Here is a 26712-nt window from a genome sequence, read left to right on the forward strand (position 1 = left end):
GTCATGTGACAGGGAGTAGGAGGGAGCATGGTGATGCCATTGTGTCATTGTAACTCCGCCCCCTGCTAGGAAATGCCAAAATTCACAGGCATTTCATAACATATTGGCAGTTTATAAAAAGGAAAATAATTATGTAAAAAGATATATACAAATCCGCTGCTGCTGTTCACTGGGTCATTGTCAGGTCCATAAAATATATAAAATAAAAAAACACTAAACATAGAACAGCGCTATATTATTACTTCTCTATAAAAAATAAGAACTAAAAATACTATTAATTATGGCAGAGATAATTAGATAATTAATATAGAGAATTGACTCAATCAGTATGCATTCTTTGTTCCTTTCAATAAATTAAAATGACATAAAACCAATATACAAAGAATATGATAAATATTGTATATGCGCATTTGAGAAAAAAAGAATGGTATCAAATTAAAAATTCCATGAAAGAAATGGAGATGATCATTCAAGCGTCCAGCGAGGAACTATGTGAAATAAAAATTAACTGTGTAATTACGATTACTCAGTCCAGATTAGCAGCATACTAAATTATAAGTCCCTTTTGATCCTTGAGAATATGGATTTAAGGGGATATATGCTTCTTATTTATTTGTTTATTTATTTCTCATAATGATTATAAGTACTATTTAGTTTTTTAATGTGGTGGCATTTAGTTTGCTATATTTGTTATCAGGAGTTTCCAATTACAGAAGGATGTTTATTATATTATTTTATGTAGAGATGATGTCCTAATCTACAAGGAGAGCTATATCTTATAGATTATTATTATTATTATCGTTTATTTGTAAGGCGCCACAAGGTTTCCGCAGCGCCGTACATGGTACAAACAGTAGACTATACAGGGTAAAACAGTACAGAACAATAAACACAAAGTACCAGTACTTCAGAAACTCCAGGCAGGCAAATACAGTAGAGACGGAGCGGAAGAACAGGTATGGAGACAGGAGGGAAGATGGGCCCTGCTCATACGAGCTTACATCCTAAGGGAGGGTAAACAGAATCAGGTACATAAGGGAGCCAGTGAAGCAATGGGGAGAGAGAAAGCGGGCAGGGGAGAACCAGAAGAGGTGAGAGGTTAAGTGGATGGTTGGTAGGCCTTAAGGAACAGGTGAGTTTTAAGTGCCCGCTTGAAGGACCACAGATTGGGTGAGAGACGAATGGAGCGAGGGAGGTCGTTCCAGTGAAGGGGGCAGCACAGGAGAAGTCTTGGATTCTAGAGTGGGAAGAGGTGATCAGAGTGGAGGAGAGGCGGCGATTATTGGCCAATAAGATGCGTTTGTTGTCCTAATTTAGGTTCTTTGTGTTACACTGTTACATTGTTTTGTGTTTTTTTTATCAATTGCGATTATATACTATATTATTTATCATTGCATGTTTATTTGTAAATGGGTTGTATATGTCATTTCAATTTTTAAAATAAATAAACAATGTTTACTGTTTGAGCTAATTCTCTATATTAATTATCTCTGCCTCAATTAACAATATTTATCAGTTCTTATTCTTTTTTTCTTTTTTTAGAGAAGTAATAATAGTATATTACTGTGATTTTTCAATCTACTGCTATTCTATGTTTATTGTTTTTTTTACTCACTACCAACTCTACTCTGTAGCAATCTCTAAAACATATGATAGCATATCATAACATAAATACAGAATATTCTAGACCTGCTAGATAAGCTAGATGTCTTCTAATCCATTAGCAGAGAGTTTCCAACTCTGCCATTCACCTGGTCACACTGTCTTCTCTACTACCACCTGAGTCACGTCATTGATATGAGGCTTGACATACTGTTGCCTTTGCTGCTTCTGGCTGTCTTTCTTACAAAAGATGCAGCAGGCAGCAGGTGGAAGTTTAGTCAATAACAACACATATCTCCCCTTTTCTCTTTTTTTTTCAATTTTGAGATATTGCTTTTTTATAGTACTTGTATACATATGTATGTTTAATTTTTTTTCTCACTGCAAATTTCTAGCAATGCACCACTAGTTAAGACAAAAGATTAAAATAGAAAAATAAAGGTGGCATAACATAAAAAAAACTTTATAGTTTCGTTCAAGGTTTCACAAGTAAAAATCGGTGATAGTTGGAGGAATAGCATGCAATGCTAAGTGGGGACAGCACTAAAAGACTACGAATGAAGCAAATAGAAATATGCAATATTGTTGTGCTATATTCATGTTGTGGTTTATAATCATACTTGCCAACTTTTCAAACTTCTCCGGGAGATCCCGGAAGATAAGTCATGTGACAGGGAGTAGGAGGGAGCATGGTGATGCCATTGTGTCATTGTAACTCCGCCCCCTGCTAGGAAATGCCAAAATTCACAGGCATTTCATAACAGGGACTGGGTGTAATGATGCGAAATCGCGTCATTAAGCCCCGCCTCCATCGTGTCCGGGAGGTTGCCTAATCTTCGTGAGCCTCCCAGAAATTCCGGGAGAGTAGGCAACTAAGTATTATAATTATGGTGGCAGCATATGCTATGCTTCAATTACATGTCTACCTATTTCTTTCATCCACCAACCAGGTCCTACTCAGACATGAGGATAGATAGATAGATAGATAGATAGATAGATAGATAGATAGATAGATATAATATTCAAAATAAATATATAAATGTGTCCACATGAAATATGTTTAAAGAGTTGAAATATGCTTTAAGTACATCATTATACTGCGGCATACTGAAGACACCTTACATCATCATCAATTTTATTATGATGTATGGTGGCGTTTTTAGTTAAATATTTTTAATAAAATGACCACCCCCCCACAAAAGGGACAAGTACCAATGCTCATAGTCTAGTCTAGTTGTGACAATTCTAAAGGGGCAAACAGTGTGCAGTCTCTCTGTAAGTTGCAACAATATTATTTGCACCACAGAAGATTTTTAAAACAACAGAGAAAATGAACTTTTAGCCATTAATAGTGTACAGAATTTTGTGTAGGAAAAACCTGTTCAAGGCACATGAAGTTGAGAAAAGAGGCAGACTAGTAATTTTTGAAATTTACTATCGAAAGTTTCCGCTTAGGAACTGTGTATACGTGTATGTATTTGAGTCATCAATATTTACAGTGGGTTGGATAGGCCTTATTTTTACCACAATACAGAAGACATGTAATAGTAAACTAAGCTATATTCAAACAGTGTGGAGATCATTTATGACATCCACTAGAGTAAACAAAGAAATTTGAACCTGCTATTCACATTAGAAAGAGCAAGGGCACCTATATTCCTGCAAAACTATAGAGCAAGATAGTGGTGGAGGAGCAGGAAGCTTGAACAGCCTGAGTGTGGGGTGAGAGCATTCCTAGCATAGTATGGAGTAACTTCATTTTACTGATTAAAGTTATTGAATTTAGATAACAGGGTGAAGAGGGCGCATTTTCAAGGCCGTTCCGTTTCCACTAAGCATAATGATTTGAATTTTGCAGAAGACTAGATCTGGTGGTATTTGAGTCACATCCTATAATTGTATTGAGACCCATTCTAGTGTTGTATGTTGCACTTCAGAGGAGAACTGTATTTGCAGTTACATTCTGAGCAATGTACTAGAAAGCTCCTCAGGCAAAAAATACATGTGACACGTAATCATACCAGCCCTGATAACCTTTTTCTCATAATTATTTAAAGTCACATGTGAAGCAAAACTGAGCAGTATTTTAAGGAAAACAGGAAATGTGTCTTTTATTGAAAGGGGTGGTTATAAAGTGGTAGGAGGCTGGACTTTCATGTGAATTGTTTACTTTTGCACAGTGCACCACTGTAGATTTTTCCACCTCTCCGCCCACCTTGTCGCAAACAATCGTAATCATACACATTGATGTGTCCTGGACGGACCATCCAGGTGCACCGATGGAAAGATATGCAACTGTTTTACAGTGCACAACATATGCACTTAATAAATGGTGTCAGGTGTGGGTGATCTATAGCATTTGCTAAGGGCTGGTTCAAGTATTTTATGCAAAGCATTGGCAAGTGTCCTGAATTTTTGAGATAGTGCAGTCACACCTTTAAAAAAAAATGAAGTTACTGCCCCATATGTTTTTTATATTTTGCTTTTAATCTCACTAGCAACCTGCACAGGTTACAATTTCCTGATCATTTAGCACTCAATTCAGTTATTTTTTGACTATTGTCAATGACTTTGCCACATTGAGAGATGCAAAACCCTTTGTTTGCAAACAATTTGCCGTTCATAACATATAAATTCACCTGTTTGGTAGCACCAGGTTCCTGGAAATTGTATTCAAATGTTGTCTTTTATGCATGTGTCATATTTCAATATGTTTCAGTTATGCACTTAAATCATAGCAAATACAACATTTATTTTATTGCTTAAATTGTGTAATAAACTGTGCTATATTTTTAGATGAGTTTGTAGTGGTCAGCGGATGGGGCAAGCAATTCCTAAGAAAACTGCCTGAGGCCCTTATGGAGGTAATTATTTTTTTAAATTTGACAAGTTACGTTTATCAATCTTAAACATTCCAACATGAACATTTCCATGTGGATCTGACAATAAAATAAACAGCAGAATGTATTACTATAAGTCCATTAGCCTTTACAAATCACAATAGATTAGATAACACTTATTTAGATAGATGCCTTGTAGAGTCCGCTTATCCTGGAAGCATTAGGAGTGGTCATTTGCAAAGCACATGGGGCCCATACATGCCATTGAGGTCTCAGAAAGTATTTTTGCTGTCAATGTCCCTAGGCTGAACTGCACATTATTTTCGACAGTGAACAAAGTTTTAAGATCTGGGTGTGGCTGTTACTGCTGCTGGATGCGCACAATCCACAATGTTATTTTGCAGGGGGACTGTACATAACAGAGGGTGGTTCTGTTTTACAAGGAGACTCAAGGCTTTTCAGCCCTTTAAATAACCTAATACCTACAGATCCTCCGTGATGGTGGAAATCAGTTATTTTCCAAAAGTGTATACTAAGCTCCATGCCCTTACCATCCCTAGGGTACCCTATTATCACCCTTTACACTGTTCACACAAAACAAATACCCTTCGACACCCTGACCAGCATTGCTGTGTTACTGGATCATGTTGTCCACTCAGCACTTTTTCCTTTACAATCTGGCTGGACCAGTATGCAATAAGTAGGACTTAACCCCATGTATCAAACTCTTATTGTCCTATAGGTTGTAAGCCTGCTTACAGGGCCCTCTTTCCTCTCTGTTTGTCTTTAATACCCAGTCTTGTTTCATTACTGTGTTTGTTCCTAATTGTAAAGCGCTACATTTGAATATGCCACAAATAACATTAAATAAAAACATACTTTCCAGTAGTTATTTAACGCCTGTGCTTTTGCATCCCATCTTCACAATCACAATGATTACATGCATTGGATCTGCCAATGAACTATGAACTTGCTTATTGGGGCATGCACCTGTATATGAGTAACCATAAAAGTAGATGCTAGAAAGTAGGCCCCTCCCACTTGGGAAACCCCTCCCCCCTTTAGGTGCTGCGACCCCCACACCCATCCTGACACTTGCAAGCTGGGGGGTCAATAGAGGAGGATGTCGGACTCAGTGTTGTCTGTGTTACTGCTGCTTCTCTGCAGCATTTATAGGCTGGGACTGTGGCACTATTGTGTGATATCACAGGACATCTCCAAACTTCTAGTGTATCATGAATACGGAGGAGCAGCAGCCAGAAACATCATAGCACAAGGTAGGGAGCAAACAGAACACGTTCAAATAAATTTCAACAGCTAAACATGAGTAGTGGTACAGGAGAAGTTTTGTAGGTGGGAGTGGGAGATGGTTATTAGACAGTATGACAGATGCAGGTTAGAGGCAGATCAAAGAGGGCATAAGGTGGAGTATTTGGAGGTGAGCTTTGTGATGTATGAAGAGTTGTTGTTGTTGACGGCTTTGCAATTGAGGGAGAAAAAATTGAAATGGATTCTGGAGCATATGGAGAGCCAGTATAAGTATTCATAGTGTGGTGCAGCAGATGTGGAGTGGTGAGAGAAGAAGAACAATATGCTGCAACATTTAGGACAGATTGCAGTGGGGACATGTGGGTGATCAGGTAGGAGGAAATTGCAATAGTTGAGACAGGAAATGAAGAATGGATAACAGTTTTTAGGTTGCATTTTAGGTAAGGAAACCGTGCATTCTAACAATAAGTAAAAGGTGTAGGTGACAAGACTGAAGGTGAGAAGTAATGCAGAGGACGAATGCAAGAATACACCAAGTAGCGGGCTTGGGAGACTGAGGAAATTGTGGTGCTGTTGACAGTGAGGAATATTTAAGAGGAGGACTGTGACTCTGGGAAACTGATGAGCTCTGTTTTGGACATGTTAACCTTTAGGTAGAGTTAGGACACCCATATGGAAATAGTATTTGGTCACACAAAATTGTAGAGAAGGGAAGAGGTCACAGGTGGAGGTAGATTTGGCTGTCATTGGTGTAGAAGTGGTAGTGGAGACCAATTGAGTGAATTAGTCCACCAAGAGATGAGGTATACAGATAGTGGGTCCAGAGAGGAGGACATGTAAGAGGTATATACATTGAGGTAGTGGTTGGCTAGAGAGGAAGTGAGCCAGGAAAGAACTGTGTTATGAAGGCAAATGGAGGGTAGAGTGTACAGAAGAAGGTGATCAACAGTGTTGAAAGCTGCAGAGAGGACCAGGAGGATGAGTATGCAGAAGTAACCCTTCAACTTTGCTGAAAACAGATTGATCACTTGTTTGAAGTCAGTCTCAGTAGAATTTTGAGTGCTGAAGTTAGATTGCAGATGGGTCAGGAGACAATGAGAGGAGACAAGGCTGGGGTAAGAGATGATTTCTTTAGCATTAGTGAAATGAGCGCTAGCATAAAGAAGCATAGGAAATTGTCAGTGGAGATAGACAAGTTGATTAGATGAGCTAGAAATGGACATGCAGAGAGGGAGCCTAGACATTAACAGGCAATAGGGAGAGGGAATAGGGTAAGATTATGAAATTAATGCAGATACTTTGTTCTCACCTACAGGGGAAAATTAACCAAGGGTGGACAAGGGTATGCAGGAGCAGGTGGGTAGGGTGTATGGAAGGTTTTGATCTCTAACTCACTTCTGTGTACCCTACACAGTTCCTTCCTGATGGCAGCTCTGGGTATATAAATTATATATCCTCTTAGGTCACACATGAGATAGCTCAACAGCTCACACCAGCAAGATGCTTGTTAACTGTATTTTGGAAGTGACAAGTATTTTCAGGTTTGGAGATGCCGAGATACATATTGGGAGTCGTAACCAAGGATAGGTATAAGAATTGCAACAGTACAAAGTAATATTAGCTTCTTGTGGTGTTGCTGTATTGGGTATCAGCTGGCCAAGATGCCCAATGGTATTTTTACAGTTTTTTTTTTAATACAATGTTTTTATACTTACAGAAAATTGATGCAATGTATTGGTGTTCTCAGCGATCTTAAACTAACATAACTCTAATTGTAAAATATTAAAATAACTATAAAGCCATTACCACTTTTACCAAAAAGATTAGAAGTAGCCAAATGGTAAAGTTTTTACAATACCTGAATTATGGTGAGAGATCTCTTAATCCTGGGAAGTAAATATTACATATTTTTAAACATTGCACTTTGATTTTAGATTGAAATCCCTGTGGTGGATCATGTTTTGTGCAAGAATGTATACACTAAGATCGGCAAGGTGCTTACAGAAGATATGATGTGTGCAGGACTAAGAGAAGGTATGGGCAATTAAAGATATTTCCACATTTAAACAAGTGGTTTCCAATAAATACATTAGGCACAAACAAACATATTTGCTAATTCAACATGGAACCTTTGAACTTTGTTGAGATGTTCCATTGATGTCTGGTGTAATATTGTTTAGTTTGGTTGCTATGGATAACAGCCATTGATTTGTATCCTTGGGGCTGTCTATTTTATCCTTTCCAACCTCAAAAACTTCATTTTATGTTACTTTTTCTTGAGACTGTTCTGCCCATGAGGAGAAGTGATAACCTTGTATCAGGCAGCCTCATACTAAGCAGAAGAAACAAGGATCTCACTTTATTCTTTGGTCTCTAAAATGCCTTTCCCTACCTCTACTAGTGTTCCAGTCACTGGCTGCTCTGCATTAACTGAGGGTGACACAAGTACGGTGTCTGACAGATTGAAATAAGTAGAGAAGGAGATGAAGTAATTTTCCTTTGCTGCCCTTACACTTTTTACCATTATCACTACTTACTGGAGACATGTTTGACGGCAGTGTACATGTGCCTTGAGTGATAGAATGGTAAAGTTTAGTGATGTTAGTGGATGCATGTTTTCAATTAATTATGTGAGTTATCTGTCATTACCACAATCATTGCACGCACTACTGGTACATTACTGCAAGCTGCTCTGCCACAAGTTTATTTGCTTTTAAATATAAAAAGGTACAGAGATAGAAAATTCAAAGAAATTCTTGCAAAATATTTCTGGGGTCACAATAATACAACAAGAAACAGGTACATTTGTTCAGCAAATGTTAGCTCTATTATAGATATTGCTTAACAATGGAACAATCCTTTAAATACTTGGGGCCTGATGCTGATTTTGACGCATTAAAAACCTCTTAAATCAAGCGCACATAAAATGAGCATGTGCAGTACACATATCTATGTTAATTAAGTAGTAGTTACTAAACATGTTTTAATATTAATCTCCTATTCATTTTATTATCTAGCAGTAATACTATTAAAAATACAGGTCTAAACATCAGTAAAGTGATTTAAACATAAACATTATTAGTGAAAAATTAACCATGGGGCCTGAAGCTGATTCACAGACATGGCCTGTGTTCCACTTGACAAAGGGTAAAAGCCACTGCTCTATGCTTATATTAACGTTTATTGAAGGGCCCTGGTAAGTTAACATGTATATTGATGGTCAGCAGTTTTATATATGAAGACTCAACTCTCCACCTACCCATTTTATACCCACCAATCGCTTTGAGTCACTTTGCACATGAACAATCTGCTACCTGCACTTCTCAGAATTATTTTTTTTATAATGGTATTGAGTAACAAAAGGAAACAGTGCTTACTGTTGATTGTATTCACAATGCTGAGTTTTCAGTAATTTAGCCTTTTAGCACTGAACCCAAACAGATCAATTACATATTTAATATGGAGCTCAGACATTCTGTCTCTCACTTACAAGTTTAGCCCTATCTAGCATATCTTTGCTATTTCTTTTTCTCTCTTAAAGTATTTTTTCTATTTCTAGTAATCTTAAAGTCTGCATTATTTAATATATAAAACTGGAAATTATATAGGGGCATGGCCACAACCTCAGGGACCTACCATGCAGAGCGCAGTGAACAGAGACCACTACCCAACTTTCCCACCCGCGGGTCACAGCTATCCCAATTGGGATGGTGGGACAGAGCCCTCAAACCGGGACTGTCCTGTCTAAGTTGGGACGGTTGATAGATACGGAGCATGTGGTTTAGGTGACTAGGATGAGGAAGGAAAGATTAGTGGCGGGGATGGTTTATTTATCTATTGTCTTCTAATAAGCATGTTTAAATTAAATATTTATTTTGTCTTTCCTATTTCTTCATGAATAGCACAAAGCCTAATTGATCATGCATTGTGCTAATGTCTGCATTCTCCAGTATGCCACATGGAGAGTAAACCCCTTGTGGAAAGCTACACATGGCACTGGACAAAATACTTGGGTTGTCTTACACACACCCCTTCTGCCAAGTGTGGTGCATAAGAAGCTCCTTGAAATATTTTTTTGAAGTAGGCAACTATAGTGTATACAACATTATATTAGTATACTATAGAGTGAATGTATTTAACTTTTGAAAGGATATCTATATAAGAATATATAGATACCATCAGCAAGAAGCCACATACACTAATTTGTATAGCTACAGACACAAAAATCTGCTTTGGCTTTTAGTTTAAAAAGCAGATGCAGTCCATTGTACCTTAGTAATATCCTTTGACTTGATAGACTTCATTCTCGAAATACTGGACCAGCCCATGAATGGTTCTTTCCTTTGGAGACAGGAGCACTCTAAATAGTACATATCATGAAATGAAACATTAGGGTAGAAATTAGCTTTTTCTTTGCTTACAATTAAATGTGATTTTCTGTATGTATCGTTTAACTCTGGAACTATGATTCTCATAGTCACATTACAAGAGAGTAATACATATACAATATATAAATATATATATTTAACTCACTGTTTTATTTCAGGAGGGAAAGATGCCTGCTCCGGTGACTCTGGAGGTCCAATGGTCACTTTCAGCCATCAGAATCATAACTGGTTCCTGGCAGGAACAGTTTCATGGGGAGTGGGCTGTGGGGAAAGTGATAAGTATGGGGTATATTCAAATGTTTACAAGAATGTAGATTGGTTAAGAGCAAAAAGTGGTATAACATATTAACAGGAGATTTTATGTTAAAGGATATTTACAATGAAAAATGGAGCAAATATTTTCATGTTTTGTTAAATGAGGATTTTAATTACATTTAATTTAAGTGTAAACCATGTGCAAATAATTTTATTACTGTGCCAATGAGTATGTGGGGCTGAAATTGAGATAACATTTTGCACATATAAGAGATATTTGGGATAAATTAATACCATTTCTAGAATAAAAACATGTTAGGTTCCTTTTAGTAAAATGAGTTTGTGGAAACAGAATTTATTTTATGCCATGAAAATATATGTAATACTTTTATTTTATGGGATTGTTTCAAAATATACTACTTTGCAACATTAGAGTTTTTATTGCAAACCTAAAATTAAAAAGAAGAAGAATCTGCAATACATTATGGACCAACAATGCTATTTGTCCATTTTGGGATTGTATGCATCTGTCCTTGTTCCCCTGTTTTGCTGCTGTCTTAGCATGTCTGTACAGGGCAGGGCCATCTTTTCCATTGGGCATGATGGGCAGGTGCCCGGGGGCCCCACAGGAAAGGGGGCCCCATAGACAGGACTCTTAATTAGAATAAATAATCCTGCAAAAAAAAACCTGCATAAAAAACCTTCAAGGGTCACTGAGCAAGTACATATATCTATCTCTATCTCTATATATCTATATCTGTATCTCTATACATCTATATGTATATATATATATATATATATATATATATATATATATATATATATATATATACACATATATGTAGGGGCCCCTTTGCACTGCTTTGCCCGGGGGCCCATGATGTTGTTAAGATGGCCCTGGTACAGGGTTTTGCAAGGCAAAGTGACAGCAGTGGTTTGACCTGATTTTTCTTATCTTTCCTTAGAAGAGTTGCAGTCAAATAAATATACAGTATATATTTTTTCTGGGTTGTGAACAAACAAATGTAAATCCAGGGACAGTGACGTAAATGAGATTTAAGTGTAAATTTGTGTTGCACTAAGCCGGTCACATAATGTGCTCTTTTCTGAAATTGTTTAATTTTAATAGTCCAACACTGGTCATATATTGCTTGATGTAAGTGCTAAAAAAATGGAATCACTGGAAGATATTTATGCAACTGTTAATTATTTATGAAATACAAAGTATATTTTTAATTTGTGATTCAAATGCCGTTTTTCATATGTAAACTGTGATACGTGTATAGAGACCTCAGATCATAAAACAAATGGGAGCATTTATAAAAACTTATGAAAAATGTCCTTAAATTTCCCCAATGCATCTGTGTAATATGATTTCTGTGATGTCAATGGCTCTTCCATAATCAGCATTCTCATGAATACTATTATCTTTATCACATGTGTTTATCTGAGTTATCTACTCTCCTGGACTATCCGGGAGACTTCTGAAGGAATAAGAGACCTCTCAGACTTCAAGTCTAGGGATTGGAAGCAACAGTTATGAGTTTCCTAAATGCCATAATATCTTTAATGTCATTTTTACGCATTTTACAATAAAACAACATTTGCAAGTAAAATATCAGTGTCTATTTGTTTTTAGTATGAAGGACACCTGAACCAATAATAATTTTAGGGCAAATTTATTTAATCTGTACTAAGAGGGAAAATGCAGGGCTTCATTCATTTGCATAGGACCATGTTCAACACTTCATTAGTATGCAGCCCTGCCCATGCAATTTAAAAGTGGGTACACAAAAACAGTAGTAATCTGAAAAAATGGTTATAATAGGTGCCTACACAGTAGTGTAACATACCTAAAAACTGAGCAGTGCCCAAAAGCACATGTCATAAACCATTTTCTTCTATGTATGCCTGTGCTTATATTCATTATAAAACCTTCTTGTTTATGTTGATCAGCTTCAGTTAAATATCAGCAGAAATTCCCCTCTTGTATTCATAACGCAATACCATTGTTAAACCCCTAATCTAATTTGATAGTTTTGCCTGTATACTCTCAGTCAGACCTGGCCTTGTTTTGCCAAAGTGGTAATCTAGGCTACATTTCTGATCTGAAAGCTGAATTGCCTATTAAATATTTTTGCACACTGATGCTGGAGTGTCAACCTTGGATGACAAACTGGAATTCAACCCTGGCAATAGTGAAAGATGAGAATCATTCAGAGTTCCAAAAATTATTAATAATTGGAACACAGCAAAACCAAGGCAGAAAAAAACAATTATAGTATTTTTGGGATTTGATACTCATTATTAAAGTAATTCTATAGTTTTCAAATAAGCATTGCCCAAGCGATTGTATTGTGTTTCTAACGCACAAAGTGATTTATTTTAGCAGATGTAAATAGTCAACAATTCAATACATTATTATATTATGATACAGTACAGTACAGCCAATACCAAAAGATAAATACATACCGCTGCTATCGCATGCGCTCGCTGCGCACCCACAGGATACAGTGGACAGTATATCTGTTAAAATACTGCGGTCAGTGAAGACTGAAAACTGGGTGCGCAGCTATGATCATATATACACATTCAGTGTTACAGAGAACAATGCAAATGACGTGGCTTGCTTCTATAGGTTCAGACATCAGATGGGTCCAGGCTAAACAGGTCATAGGCTGATTCAATCTAAGGAATCCAAATGTGGGGGTCGTCTCTCCAGGGGATGAGCTCCTTTCTTCCCGCCAATGCTCCAGTTACATCTTAGTAAATTAGAATTTCATAGCCAGCATCATACAAAGGTTTATTCCCTAACATCAATAACTAGAGTTTGCAATATGCGATCTCCTCGGCGATGGAACCGGACAGCTGCTGATGAATAGGGTTTTAATATGATACTAGGCATGATACCTTTCCTATAACCTGAACCTTGAATATCACTGAAGTGTACATATAATCATTATATATATAGACTAATAATAAACCAAATACTATCTGCTCATAAATTACAGTGTAACGGAACCAATAGGAATATGAATTATATAAATAACTAAATGTTGTAATGCGAGTGTGTGCGTGCGTATTTTACCGTGCGATCGCACCATGCCACGTGTTACGTGGCGTACGGATCTGTGTTACGTGGCGTACGGATCGCAATCGCACGGCAAAACAATATTAACCAATATAGTTTCGTTCATCCAATTATACGACTTCGACATCATTTATTTTGTATTGCTGTAGTACACAAAGAATGTTCATACACTACCCGGCTTAACCATTGTCTCATGTGTCATGTGGTACCTCAGGGCTGTGGTGAGGGTCACATGACAGAAATTATCTCATGGGAAATCTTATGAACACTCCTAAACTTATGGACCTAGTTGGAATGACGTTGTGAAATCGTGCAACCAGGTGCAAAATATTAAGTGCAAAACAACTGTGTGCCAGCTGTTTTACTGCTCCTTCAATAATTCTATTTGCAACTTGTTGGGTCTATTGTTTGGAGGCTAATCATTCAACTTACTTTCACATGATGGTGCTCACCTGCTTGGACATCATCTAAGTTCCCACACAAACATGTAAATAGACTAGAGGTCCACACCAAAGACACAAAGGGCTTTCTTTGAATATCTTTTATATCTCCTACAGACCAACACTCCTCTCAACATTAACCATCAGGATGGGGCGGAAAAGGCAAGAATCTCTATATGTAGTGGACCATACTCACCACTGAGACACAACCCAGCAGATAAGTCCTCAAAATTGACATAAATTCAGCCACATGTTTTGCTGAAGATAAACAATGAAAGTGAAAATAAAGTGCTATGCTCCCACCTTATAATGCCAAAAAGAAAAGACAAACAAAATCCATTGCATTATATAGAGGGTGCTCTATATTGGGTTTAATAAACTTTTGTATATACTAGGTGATAAACAAGGGTGATGTTTTAAAGCTGGAGGATTAAAGGCATAGGCAAACCATGGGTCTGGAAACCTACCTCCAAGCCTTGGGCACTGTATAATTGAGGTGGCTGGACCCTGCCCCGCTTCACACGGCTCTGCTCGAAAAGAGAGAGCTGCATGCACCTAACAGTAGTGCACACAGCATTGCCCATGTATATTATGGGGATAGGGAGAATTGGAGAGCAGCCAAGCACTCTCTAAAATTATAGCCCCGCCCCCATGCATGCTAGTCACGCACGCTAGTCACTGGCGGTGTGATGTGGAAACCCCCCTCTGCAAATCCTGCGTTTGCCCCTGAAAGGGAGAGCACTAAATTACTATTAGACGATGTTTATAATCCTACACCCAATTAGAGAAAAAAAACCTGGTGCTGACTAATAATGATCTATACTTTATATGTTAAAAAATTTGCTGCTACTTCACAGAAGTTGTTGTCTACCAATTTCAATTGGGAAAGAATGAAGTAAAACAGTCAAAAGAAAATGTGCAAATAGTTCCAATCTAAGATAAAATACCACCATAGAATTATAATCATATATAACATTTATTTTTATCTCAAAGTACAGTCAATATATAAATAATTGCGACATATAACATAATCAATAAAAAATACTACTAAAACATACTCCATAAATCTATTAATCCGGATCCATTCTGATAATATGTTTTGCATAAAAGCGCCTATAGTGCACATATTGAAAAAGAGGAAAAAAGAAAAATTCTTGGACAGTACTTTATACCATAATCCTAGATTTCTGATTACATATATAAGATCAAGAGATCATTCCACATTTTCCACTGCACAATAATACTGAATATAATCCATGCTCAAATTAAAAGATGTATAGCACAGCCTTATGTAAATCACAGAGCTTTTCAGGTCAGGATTATTCATATATTACAGCAGTCCTTATATCATTTAAGAAATATAAATCACAGTTAGAACATCTAACTCATGAAGTCTTGTCAGCGACTTGGAACTCCGCCCATTAAAACTACATGTCGAGTATATCTTCTGTGGTTAAAGGTATTTGTCTCACTTCAGTGATCTTACCAAACTCCGGACTCAGTGAAAAGATTTTGTGGTGATGGTGGAAAGGATCCAAAAGGTGATAAAGATCTCTCATTCAGTCTGTCCGATATATACAATCAAATTAAGGTCCTCTGGTCACGATTAGAAGGAGTATAAACAGATGCGTTTCTCCACTAATAATATGTGGTTTCCTCAGAGCAGAGATAGCTGCTTAGATTGTAAGCCTTCTTTAAAAACTCACTTTAAACAATCACAATCAAATACACCCAAATGACTATTCGAAAAACATGTGTCAATTCATCTGCACAGTAATTAACATATTTCTCAATGTTACTACTACGGTGATATTTAAAAATTATCTTTATAATGCAATATAACGGTATAGACCTTTATCAAATAGTGATTGCATAGTCGAAATTTCATTATTAAGTAATTTTAAACATCTAAACAAAATCACATTAATTAACTTCCATGGACAGTTAAAAGTTAACCCTATATACAGGGCCGCCGAGAGGGGGGGGGAGCGGGTACAGTTTACCCGGGCCCGGCCATGCCAGGGGGCCCGGGCCGGGCCCTCGCTGCTAATAAAATTTATTTATTTTCTTATTTTATTTTTCTCTCTTGCGGTATTTTTTTTTTAACTTTTTTAATTTTTTTTCCCGCGGGGGGGGGGGGGGGGGGGGGGGTTTGGGTTTCTTGGGAGCTGTAAGAAAAAATAAATAATAAAAAAAAAAAATACTCACGTGATCGCGCGGCGCCGTGTCCCTCCTCCCCTCCATTCACACTGACTGCCGGGCGTGACGTCATCAAGTCACGCCTGTCAGTCAGTGAGGAGCGCCACAGCCAGCATGAAGAAAGAAGACAGAAGACAGAAGAGGAGACAGAAGAGCAGAAAAGAAAAGAAAGAAGTTGACAAAAGGTAAGTAAAGAAACGGAGAGGCTAGGGGAGGAAAACAGGGAGGGACAGTACTATAAAGAAAGGGGACAGAGAAACAGAGGAGGAAAAAAAGGAGAGAGCCACAGAGTAATAAAAAAAAAGTGGGAGAGAGGAACAGAGGAGGAAAAAAAGGAGAGAGCCACAGGGGAATAAAAAAAAAGTGGGAGAGAGGAACAGAGGAGGAAAAAAAGGAGAGAGCCACAGATGAATAAAAAAAAAATTGGGGAGAGAGGAACAGAGGAGGGAAAAAAAGTGGGAGAGAGGAACAGAGGAGGAAAAAAAAGGAGAGAGCCACAGAGGAATAAAAAAAAATTGGGGAGAGAGGAACAGAGGAGGGAAAAAAAGTGGGAGAGAGGAACAGAGGAGGAAAAAAAAGTGGGAGAGAGGAACAGAGGAGGAAAAAAAAGTGGGAGAGAGGAACAGAGGAATAAAAAAAGTGGGAGAGAGGCACAAAGTAAAAAAGAAGGGGGAAAAGCAGCATGGAGGTCGCAGTGTGAGCATAAGGGGGTACAGTGTAGTTGTGATGAAGGGGCACAGTAATGTGTGTGATGGCACAGGGGGCTTGTTGCAATGTAGTGTGTGTGAGGTAGGTGGCGGCTAATTAATGGGCGCTATTTTGTTTGTAGGGTGATGGTGAGGCAATTTAATAGTAGGGACTATTAATTTAAGATGGGGTGGTTTGGGGGCTATTGAATCTTGGGGTGAGTTTAGGGAGAATGAGGTCTATTTATTAAATGTGAATATGAGTTATTTAATGGCAGTGATGGTTGCGGGAAATAGGTATTGCTGGGGCTGTTTGCAGGAAGTGAAATAGGTTTATTTATTAAATGTGAATACTATTATTTTAATGTTGGGGCTGGAGGAAGGCCTAATTATTAATCGTGAGTGCTATTGATTTAAGGCCGGGGCTGGCTGTAATTTTCTAAATGTAGCCATTTTTTTTTCAAAATAGGTCCTTCAACATTCCTGGATCCGGACAAGCCGCAACAAAAGAAAGCAGCAGCCACAGGTGGAGAAAGTGAGAAGAACAGGTAGGAGAGAGCAGCACAGTGTGTGAAATGTTGTGATTCTAGTAAGGACAATACCAATTTTTGGTGAATGTTGTGCCCAATGTAAGGTGTAGGCCAAGACTGAACTGTTTGTGTACACACTGCATTGTTTGTATACTACACTGTGGTGGTAGATGTCCTGAAAGTCAGGAGTGCTTGAACATATGTGACGCTCTGGCGAATTGAGAGCCTAGTGGTTTTTATGTTAGCCACGCCCCAATGGCAAGTTTGCCACGCCCCCAAATGCATGACCACACCTCCCAAAATTTTTGCACCGCCATTTGGCTAGCCACGCCCCTGAATGTATGACCATACACCTAAATTTTTTTGCGCCGCCGTATGGCGGCGCAAAAAAATTTTGGGTCTTACTTGAATATGAGGGGGGCCCCATGAATTTGTTGTACCCGGGCCCTGAATTCTTCTTGGCAGCCCTGCCTATATATGGACCATAGCTATGTTCTTATTTTATCCAACTAGAGACTAATATTGTGTTCATTTTTAATCTTTAATGTATTGTTTCTTTTTATTAGCCATAAAAATATGCTGCTAAAGCAATAAACCATGTTATAATAGCATAAATGCAAAAAAACATTTTATCGATTGAAAATTGATTTGAACTCATGATCTTCAATATACAGAGCAGCTGTACATCCTGTTGAGCCACAGGGCTCTATAAAATAACTTATTTTCCGTAAGAAAACCCTTATATGGAGAAGGAAGTTATATTTTCTTATTGTTTATATTCCTTAGATTCTCTTTCTGTATCTTAATCTTCTTTTTCTCCTATCTTTTCCCATTTTTTAATTACCGTATATACTCGTGTATAAGCCGAGTTTTTCCAGCACATTTTTTGTGCTGAAAAAAGCCCCCCTCGGCTTATACTCGAGTCCCACTTACCTGGTCTCCGTTCTCCAGTCTCTCCCGCTCATCTGCAGGCATCTGCAGCCTCTGTGGATCACTGTCAGCCACCATTTTATTGTAGCCCCGTTTTTGTGTGTTCATTGCACATGGAACAATAAAGTTAAATGAAAAGGAGCCTGTCAGTCAAAGCTAAAGACCGGGACATTTCTATCTAGCCCCGCTGGTCAGAGACATATGTGAGTACCCTGACTTGTCCACTGCAATTATTTGCATCAGTTATCTAAAGTCCAATATTTATACATATATATATATAAATATATATAAATATAATCATTTTTTGTCACCTATTAATAAGTGTCTGAAGATTCCTTTGCATAACTGTGAAATCATTGAAAAGTCTAAAAACATCCCAAACTTCAAGTATAATAAGGGTTAAATCACACAAAGCAAATTGTATTGTTCTGTTAAAATGTTTCTTCCAGCAAACAAAATCAAACTTATCTTTATCTGAGCTATCAAATTCTATTTTGCGTGTGTGCAGCATCTTTTGCATTACTTAGGCTTGATACCAAGTGCAAAGGATTTAGTTTAACCATTTGTGTACAATTTATTAGGATATGGGTATATATTTTGTACTTATATAATTTTATTGATGTTTTATAACAATACATTTTGATATGTTTATTTACAACCTCACGTTTGTATTATTGGGAGCCCAGTGTTAACGATATCCAGCACTGTTTTTATTTTTGAAATTTACCAGTAGCTGCTGCATTTCCCATCCTAGGCTTATACTCGAGTCAATAAGTTTTCCCAGTTTTTTGTGGTAAAATTAAGTGCCTCGGCTTATATTCGGGTCGACTTATACTCGAGTATATACGGTACAAGAAAACCAACATACAAACATTCACAAAAAAAGAGAGAATATTAATTTAAAACATATTTAAAGCCACACTATAATTTAAACCATTAGGGTAAATGGAATCCATCGCAAAGATCCAGAAGGCCTCACTCTTACAAAGGGAGGCAAATCTGACTCCGCCTCCTTCTGTCAATTTAACTTGTTCAATCACAGTAATTCGTAAACCCTCTAGAGACCGAATGTGTTTTTGCACATAATGCCTAGCTAGGCTATGTGTTCCATTTCCTTTTAACATGTTTCGCCTGTGTTCAAGAAATCTAATGTTAAGTGTTCTTGTCGTTCTACCTACATATTGGGCTCCGCAATTACATTCTATCGACAATTCATAAAACTGTCAATTACATAAGTTTCCTTAGTCGTGGAAGACTGAAATTGTGTCTTTTTGGGGTATACATACGAACAAGGAATACAAGTTTTTTTATTACATTTATAAAAGCCTATACAATTTCTCAAAGGGGGTTATTTTTAAGTTAATTTCTGTTTTCTCTTTATTCAATGTCATTATTTCAGGTTTAAAATGACTAGGAACTAGTTTGTTACTTGTGAAATTTTAAACCATAATTATTAGTGTTCAAATAACCAGCAAAAAGTGCAGAAGAATTCAACTCACCGTGCTGAACAAAAAATAAATCGTCAATAGAGCACTAGGTTGGCCCTGAAGCTGCCATCGCAGATATATTGTTGTTCAAAAGACCCATGTAGAGGCTCGCAAAGCTCGGGGTAAACATAGTGCCCATAGCCATCCCTTGAATCCAAATTATATTGGTGATTAAAAATAAAATAATTGCGTGTCAAAATACAATCCATAGAGTCTAAAACAAACCCACGCTGTATCCTACTCAAATTATCGTCTTTACTTGAAAAAAAGAAATGGCGCATTTATGCCTGCCTTATGGGGTATGTTGGTATATAAAGACTCCATGTCACATGTCAGTAGCAGGAAATCTTCCCATTGAATAGACATTATAAGATTTAAAACATGTGTGGTGTCTTTAATGTAAGGTTTGAGTGACATACATGGGTTTGCAAGACCGAATCTATAAAAAATGAAAGATTTGAGGTAAGGGATTCAACACCAGAAATAATAGGTCTCCCAGGTGGTGAAGAAAGGAATTTAGTAATTTTGAGTAAATAATAAAAAGTGGGAATTACTGGGTGCTCAATAAAAAGACAACACATCTTTTCCCTGGAAATTGCCCCATTGGCAAGGGCTACTTGAAGAAGAGTTTTCAATTCCACATTAGTTGAATTGCCTTTCAGTTTTTATAAAAAAAAAACTAATTGTTAAGCTGTGTTAAAGATTCTTGAATATAGTCTTCTACATTCAACACTACCAATTCCCCCCATTGTCTGCTGGTTTAATTTTTATTGTAGAATATTTTGTTAATCTTTTCTGAGCTTTTCTCTCTTGGACTTTTAGGTTATCCCTTTTAATTATTTTATTTTTATCAACTTTTTTACAGAGAATCCGAAAATCATTTAATGTAGTAGTATAAAAAGCATCCATCAGACCTGTCTTATATTGCATCGGATAAAACTCTGATTTGTTTTAAAAAATGTTACTATCAGACATTGAATTAATATCAAATATAGGTAATTCTCCACTCTGAGTCTTTACTGTACTCTCATTACTGAGAGATTCCAGTAACTCAACTGCACTTTCATCAGTCTTATCCAAACCTATTGGATTCTAGCTATACCCTTTTCTCCCAATCTTTTGTTCGCCAAATATCTCTTTCTACACAAATCTCGCACCATTTTATTCAAATACACAAAAAGTTTGAAGAGATCAAGTTTGTTTGATGGGGAATATTTTAACCCCTTTCTAAGCAATGATAATTCATTTCAATCAAGCTTTTTATTTGAAAGATTGAAAATACATTTGCTAGCTAAATGTGCTTTTCTCCACCATCCCCTGCATCCTCTGTATCGGAATCCAGATCTCTTCTTCTTTTTGTTCATTTGCCATCTCTTGCCACTTTCCCTGGTGGTATTGCCACTCTAAAAAATGCTTCCTAAGGCTAGTTTGGATTTACGGCTTTGCACCTCCCATAGCAAAATCTTGCTTGGCGGGAGTATTAGCCTTGATTTTTTTTGCCTCAAGATCTTCCTAATCTGGAGAACTGAATTCTGTATGCAATCCATCCAAAACTTCAAATCTATTTTTCGAGGTAAACTCCCTATAATGGGATTTTGAATAGTTAGCCCATTCTCTATTTTTGGTACAAAAATTCATTCACTATCAATAGCTTCACTCTGATGCCACAATTAGCACCAGCCATTCGGTAAAGAAGAGTATTCTTGGTGTAGTGGAGGTAAGGCCACTTGGCCATCCACTCGATTAGTTAAGTATTTAGTTGTTCTAGCTGTCTCGCATTTTTGCTTTCTCTGCCACCAATTTATTCTAATTAAACTGTGACCTAGTTCTTGCCAAATTTACATCTGTGTCTGAGTCATTAATTGTCATTTACTGTATTCATTTTTAACATGTAACACACCTCTCCCAATTTTAAACCATCCTCAAAGCTGCTGCTTGTCTCACTTTTCTTTCCCGCTGCTCTGACTCTGCCTCCCATCTCTGCAGTCCATACACTGGCTTTCTTTCTGCTACAGTATCCAGTTCAAAACTCTTACCTACAAAGCTCTCAACCAAACCTTTCACCTTACATCTCAAACCTCAGCTCCCTCCACCCTTCTTTCATTCTGTCAATGACCGCCACCTCTCCTTACTCATTACCTCCTCTCACTCCCACCTACAAGACTTCTTTTGTGCTGCTCCCATTCTCTGGAACTCTCCCTATCAGGCTCTCCAAGGCTTTAAATGTGCTCTCAAAATCCATCTCTTCATCAAAGCCTTCCAGCTCTGCTCCTAACCTACATCTACTCGCCCTAATCACACTGTTCCACTCAATGCTTCTCCTCTATTTATCTCCCCTCCCCCTTTAGGTTGCTGTCTCTCCAAACCAGGGCTCTGTTGCCTCGTATCCTCCACCTTTCATTATCAATGCCATAAGCACACCTACTTGTCTTCCCTCCTCTATCAGTGACCCTGATCCAGTTTCCTGCACCCTGGGTACAGGCTCAGTTTGCTGACTTGCTCCCCCACATCTCACATATCTTTCTTCAAGTCTTAGGGAGAGGATATTTCCTGCTGAGCACCCCTCTACTGCTGGTCCAGATAATTATTTTCTGTGTATTATACTGTTTTGCCTATATTTAAGTGTACTGTTTTTGCCCTTTTAATTGTGTTTTTTAATGTCTTCTACTGTATACTATATAGTCTCTGTACAGTGCTGCTGAACTTTTGTGGTGCCTTTGTAATAAAAGATAATAATAATAATCTCTGCACAGAAGAACTTCCTAGAGAAAAATATGCATGATGTAGTTTTTTATCCCCCACGGACAAAATGGCTCCAGCCCCCATCATCAGAAGCCTCAACTTCAACTATAGCAAAGGATGGCTGCATTACAAACAGCTTATTTTAAAGCTGAAAAGGCTTCCATGTCTTCAGTAGACCTGTTTTCTGGATCACCCACTTCTTGGTGATGGCAGTGAGTTGGGCACAGATGACCAAAAAGAGCGTTGAAATCTGCAATAATAATTTATGAAACCATAAAACATCTGTAGAGTTTTTATGCTACTTGGCATTACTCATTCCTGAATTACCTAGACCATAGATGGATTCATGGAAAGTCCCTGTGCAGAAATTATGTATCCAAAGAGGAAATTCAATTTCAAAATTGACCTTCTGCAGCTTGGCTAACAGTTAATTCTTCCTTATTTTCTGAAGAACTTGGCTAACATGTGCTCAATGCTGCCTCAAGAACTTATAGATTACAATATCATTCAGGAAGACAACAATGAATCTCCCTAGATAATATCAGGCACATCAATTATAGGGTCTGAAATACTGCTGGTGCATTATTCAAATATAGATTCTCCTTTGATTTTTTTGAACAGCTCTGGGATTAAAGAGTTAGGGTATCTGTTTTTACCATGACACGATTCAAACACCTATAGTCAGTAAAGGCTTAAAATTAATAATAATAATAATAATAATAATAATAATAATAATTGCAAAAAACCTAAACATTTCTCAAAGATATCACCCCTCAAAGGCACTCAACTGTCACAATAGCTTTCTAGCAAATCAAGTCCTTGTCTTAAAACGCCCTGTACACTGAGATACACTCTCCCAAAAAAATAACGGAAAAACTGTGATTTTTTGCAAAACAGGAAGTGGAAAAAAGTCAAGATTTTCAACTTTAGACTATTCCAAATTTGTCATTTTTGATTCTGAAATTTGGAATGCAGCACCAGAGGATAGTCTCCATTTGCATGCCCAATCTCAACTGAATAGCTCTAATACTTTTTAAGATGTAGCCTCTCAAACACCATGCCCCCCCCTCATAAAATTAACATGGCGGAATGCAATTTATTATATATATATATATATATATAAGTTTTAATTATATCTAAGGGGGCGCAACTTGCAATTTTTTCATTCCTTGGTACCTTCGGGCTAGAGAAAACAATAATGATCCAATTCTACTTAGCCGTGAACCCCTAGGTAGCGGAGCCGAACGTTTGGTCCTTCCTAGTGAACCGTGACCGATGCAAAGTAACAAAGGGAGGGAGGGTTTTTTCTTACATTACTACTAATAACAGTTTACCCTACTGCTGCACATCGCTGAACAACATCGGCGATTTTTGTTTGGACCCTCTAACCATCCAGATAATACATCCAGTGGTTTGGTTGTGCAAATTGCTGGTGACGTGCGGCAGTTTTGAAAGTGAAAAAAATCCCACCGCTGAGTCTGATGTGTACAGTGTTTACTTATGCTTGGTAAACATTAACATTTCTGTTATAGTGCAGCTCACTCTGACCCATGATTCTCAATTTCAATTTGATACAGTGCAATTAGTTTAAAATATTAGTGCTCTCTATGGTTCATTGCACTATACAGTATATGAAACACAAATTATATCCTCTCTTACCATGGCACATTAGGGGGCCTATTTAACAAACTGTGTGAGCCCAAAAATCCAGAAAAAAACAGCAGTTCTCTCCTTAGAATGGCTATCACAGGTCTCCTTATTATAAGGGGATAACACAGTTGAAATCTGAGAATTCTCCTGCCTTAAAATATTTACCAAGATTTCTCCTGCCTTACCCTAATTTGTCCAGGTTACTGCAGTCCCCACAAGGGGTGGGGGGGACAGCGCTCTGACAAAATTTATCAAGGGGAGAAAAACTTTTTTTTCTTTGCCAGTGGTTGAAAACTAGAGATGCTCACTGGATCTGGATTACCTTCGGGTTTTGGATTTGGTTTTGCCAAAACCGCCCTTGCGTGTTTTGGTTTTGTTTAGCCATTTTTTTAAAAAATTTAATTTTTTGGGCTAAAATCACATATATTAGGTATTATTTTGTACCTACATTATTATTAACCTTGCTAACACTAAATTCCAGTGATTTACATTCAATTTTTACCATCTCACTGGCACAATATGCTTTTCATACACTTTCAGCCAAATACTGCAGCAATCTGGCTGGATGGTAAGCGACAGAGCAATGACTCAAACAGACGGCAGTACCTAGCACATCTAGGACACATTGGCACACAGCAGTAGCAGAAAAGAAAAGTGGTGCAAGATGGAATTTTCCTTCCATCATGAAACCAGTTATGGTTCATTTGATCGCTCCACCTGTTGCTTGGATAAGTGAGGTAATTCTACAGCTAATACATGGCAACGATCGCCCCACCTGTTTCTTGGATAAGTGAGGTAATTCTACAGCTAATAATACATGGCCATAAGCGCTGACCCCCCCGGGATGCGTGCTTTTATCAGACACACACACCAATCCAGGGTGTCAGACAATGCACTAAAAAGAGCCATTGAAATTCCCAGCAAAGGGCCAGTTCATCAGTGAGCTTCGAATCAGCCCCATTTCCCACAAAATTATAATCTAGTTAGGTTCCTTTCATGTAAAGTACATATTACAAACACAACAAAACACGTGTGGGAGAATGTGGCCTCTAAGAGGCTGACTAATAGACACAAAGACATTACATGGATGGCTACCAGGGATGTCTGCCTCTCAGGACATTTATGCACTGCCGGAACCTGTGCCGATATGTCCACTGCCCCCTCTGCATCACCAGAAGGGAAACAGCACAGTGTATTTTTTGGGACTGCCCCACTGCACAGGCACTGTTGGATGCCTTGGAACATGAACATAAGGACAGTGTGCCCAGAACTTGACTTTCATACCATTCTGTATTTTATGGATTATTTCCTGGGACCCACCTCATTGTGGCAATCCAGGAGGCCTGGAGCCTAATGAACTGCTTTAAGGATGCTATTTGGCTTGCCAGGAATCACCTCATCTTGAAAAGGGAGAAGATGACCATCCAGGACTGTCGTAGGCTGATCCACAGCCTACTAAGAGACTATAACACCATTGACAGTCCTGAGGAAGAGGAAGATGATTAATTTTCTGTCTCCCTCCTCTCCTTCTTCCCCTATGTGTCTGTTTATTCAATATACCACTGTTGAATTTGCATGCAAATTCAGAAGACAAGCCTGCTTGTCTTCCTATCCATCAATGACTCTTAGCAATGGAGCACTCGTCTTTGGGTGTATATTAGACCTTACACTTTGTAGTGCAAATTCAGAAAAAAAGCCTGCAAAGACTTGTAGATTAATAAAAATGACCAAAGCACCACTTCTCTTTGGGTGTATATTAGACCCTACACTTATTAGTGCAAATTCAGAAAAATACAGTGCAATCACTGCTAGGCCCTCCCTAAACAAGCTAACAATGGGTTTGTTAGAGTAATGGCAGAAAAACAAATCAGTGCTGGGAAAGATTAATGGTGCAAGATGGAATTGTCCTTGGGCCCTCCCACCCACCCACCCATATGTTGGATCTTACAAAGGACATGCACACTTTAACAAACCAACTTCAGCAACAAGGGCTGTCACTTTTGCGGCTGAAGTGCTTGGTTTGTTTGGGCCCCCACTAAACCAGCTTTCAATGCCCTAAAGGCATGTTAGACCAACAGTGCTGTGAAGTGAATTCTACACTGTCAAGATGATGTCATCATCATCTTCAGCATCATCCTCACCCTCATCAGTGTGTACATCATCATCACAGACTATTAATTCATCTCCGCTGGAATCCGCCATTAGAGAAGTGTCAGTACTTGGATGTATTTGCCGGTTAAAGTCTTCCTTGTGGAAGAAGTAGTTCATTTTGATGAACATCATCTTTTCCACATTTTTAGGAAATAACCTCCTATGTCGATCACTGACAAGGTTCCCGGCTGTGCTGAAAACTCTTTCTGAGTACACACTGGAGGGTGGGCAGCTTAGGTATTGCAAAGCAAGTTTGTACATGGGTTTCCAAATACAGTGCTATATTAGGATTTCAGCACTCAGAAAATTCTGCTCTTTTATAAGGGTGTATACAAGGGCAGATTGGACATAAGACTTATCGGGACTTTTTCCGGTAGACCGTTGGACTCCAGAGGCCGCCCGGAGGCCACATAAAGTCTCTCTTAATTCAGCTTTGCTTTTTTTGTATTTCT

General features: G+C 38.0%; 1 protein-coding gene across 1 annotated transcript in view; it reads left to right on the top strand.

Annotated features, from left to right (window-relative positions):
* Positions 1-10977, top strand: part of MASP1 (MBL associated serine protease 1) — a 106860-nt gene extending 95883 nt beyond the window's left edge. Inside the window, exons 14-16 of the mRNA XM_075202323.1 lie at positions 4399-4466; positions 7646-7745; positions 10258-10977. Coding sequence (XP_075058424.1) covers positions 4399-4466; positions 7646-7745; positions 10258-10448 — 359 coding nt within the window. The 3' untranslated portion in view covers positions 10449-10977. The remainder of the gene's footprint in view (positions 1-4398; positions 4467-7645; positions 7746-10257) is intronic.
* Positions 10978-26712: the final 15735 nt, after the last annotated feature.

Source organism: Mixophyes fleayi, chromosome 3 (assembly GCF_038048845.1).
Source record: "Mixophyes fleayi isolate aMixFle1 chromosome 3, aMixFle1.hap1, whole genome shotgun sequence".
In the NCBI taxonomy this organism is placed as follows: Eukaryota; Metazoa; Chordata; class Amphibia; order Anura; family Limnodynastidae; genus Mixophyes; species Mixophyes fleayi.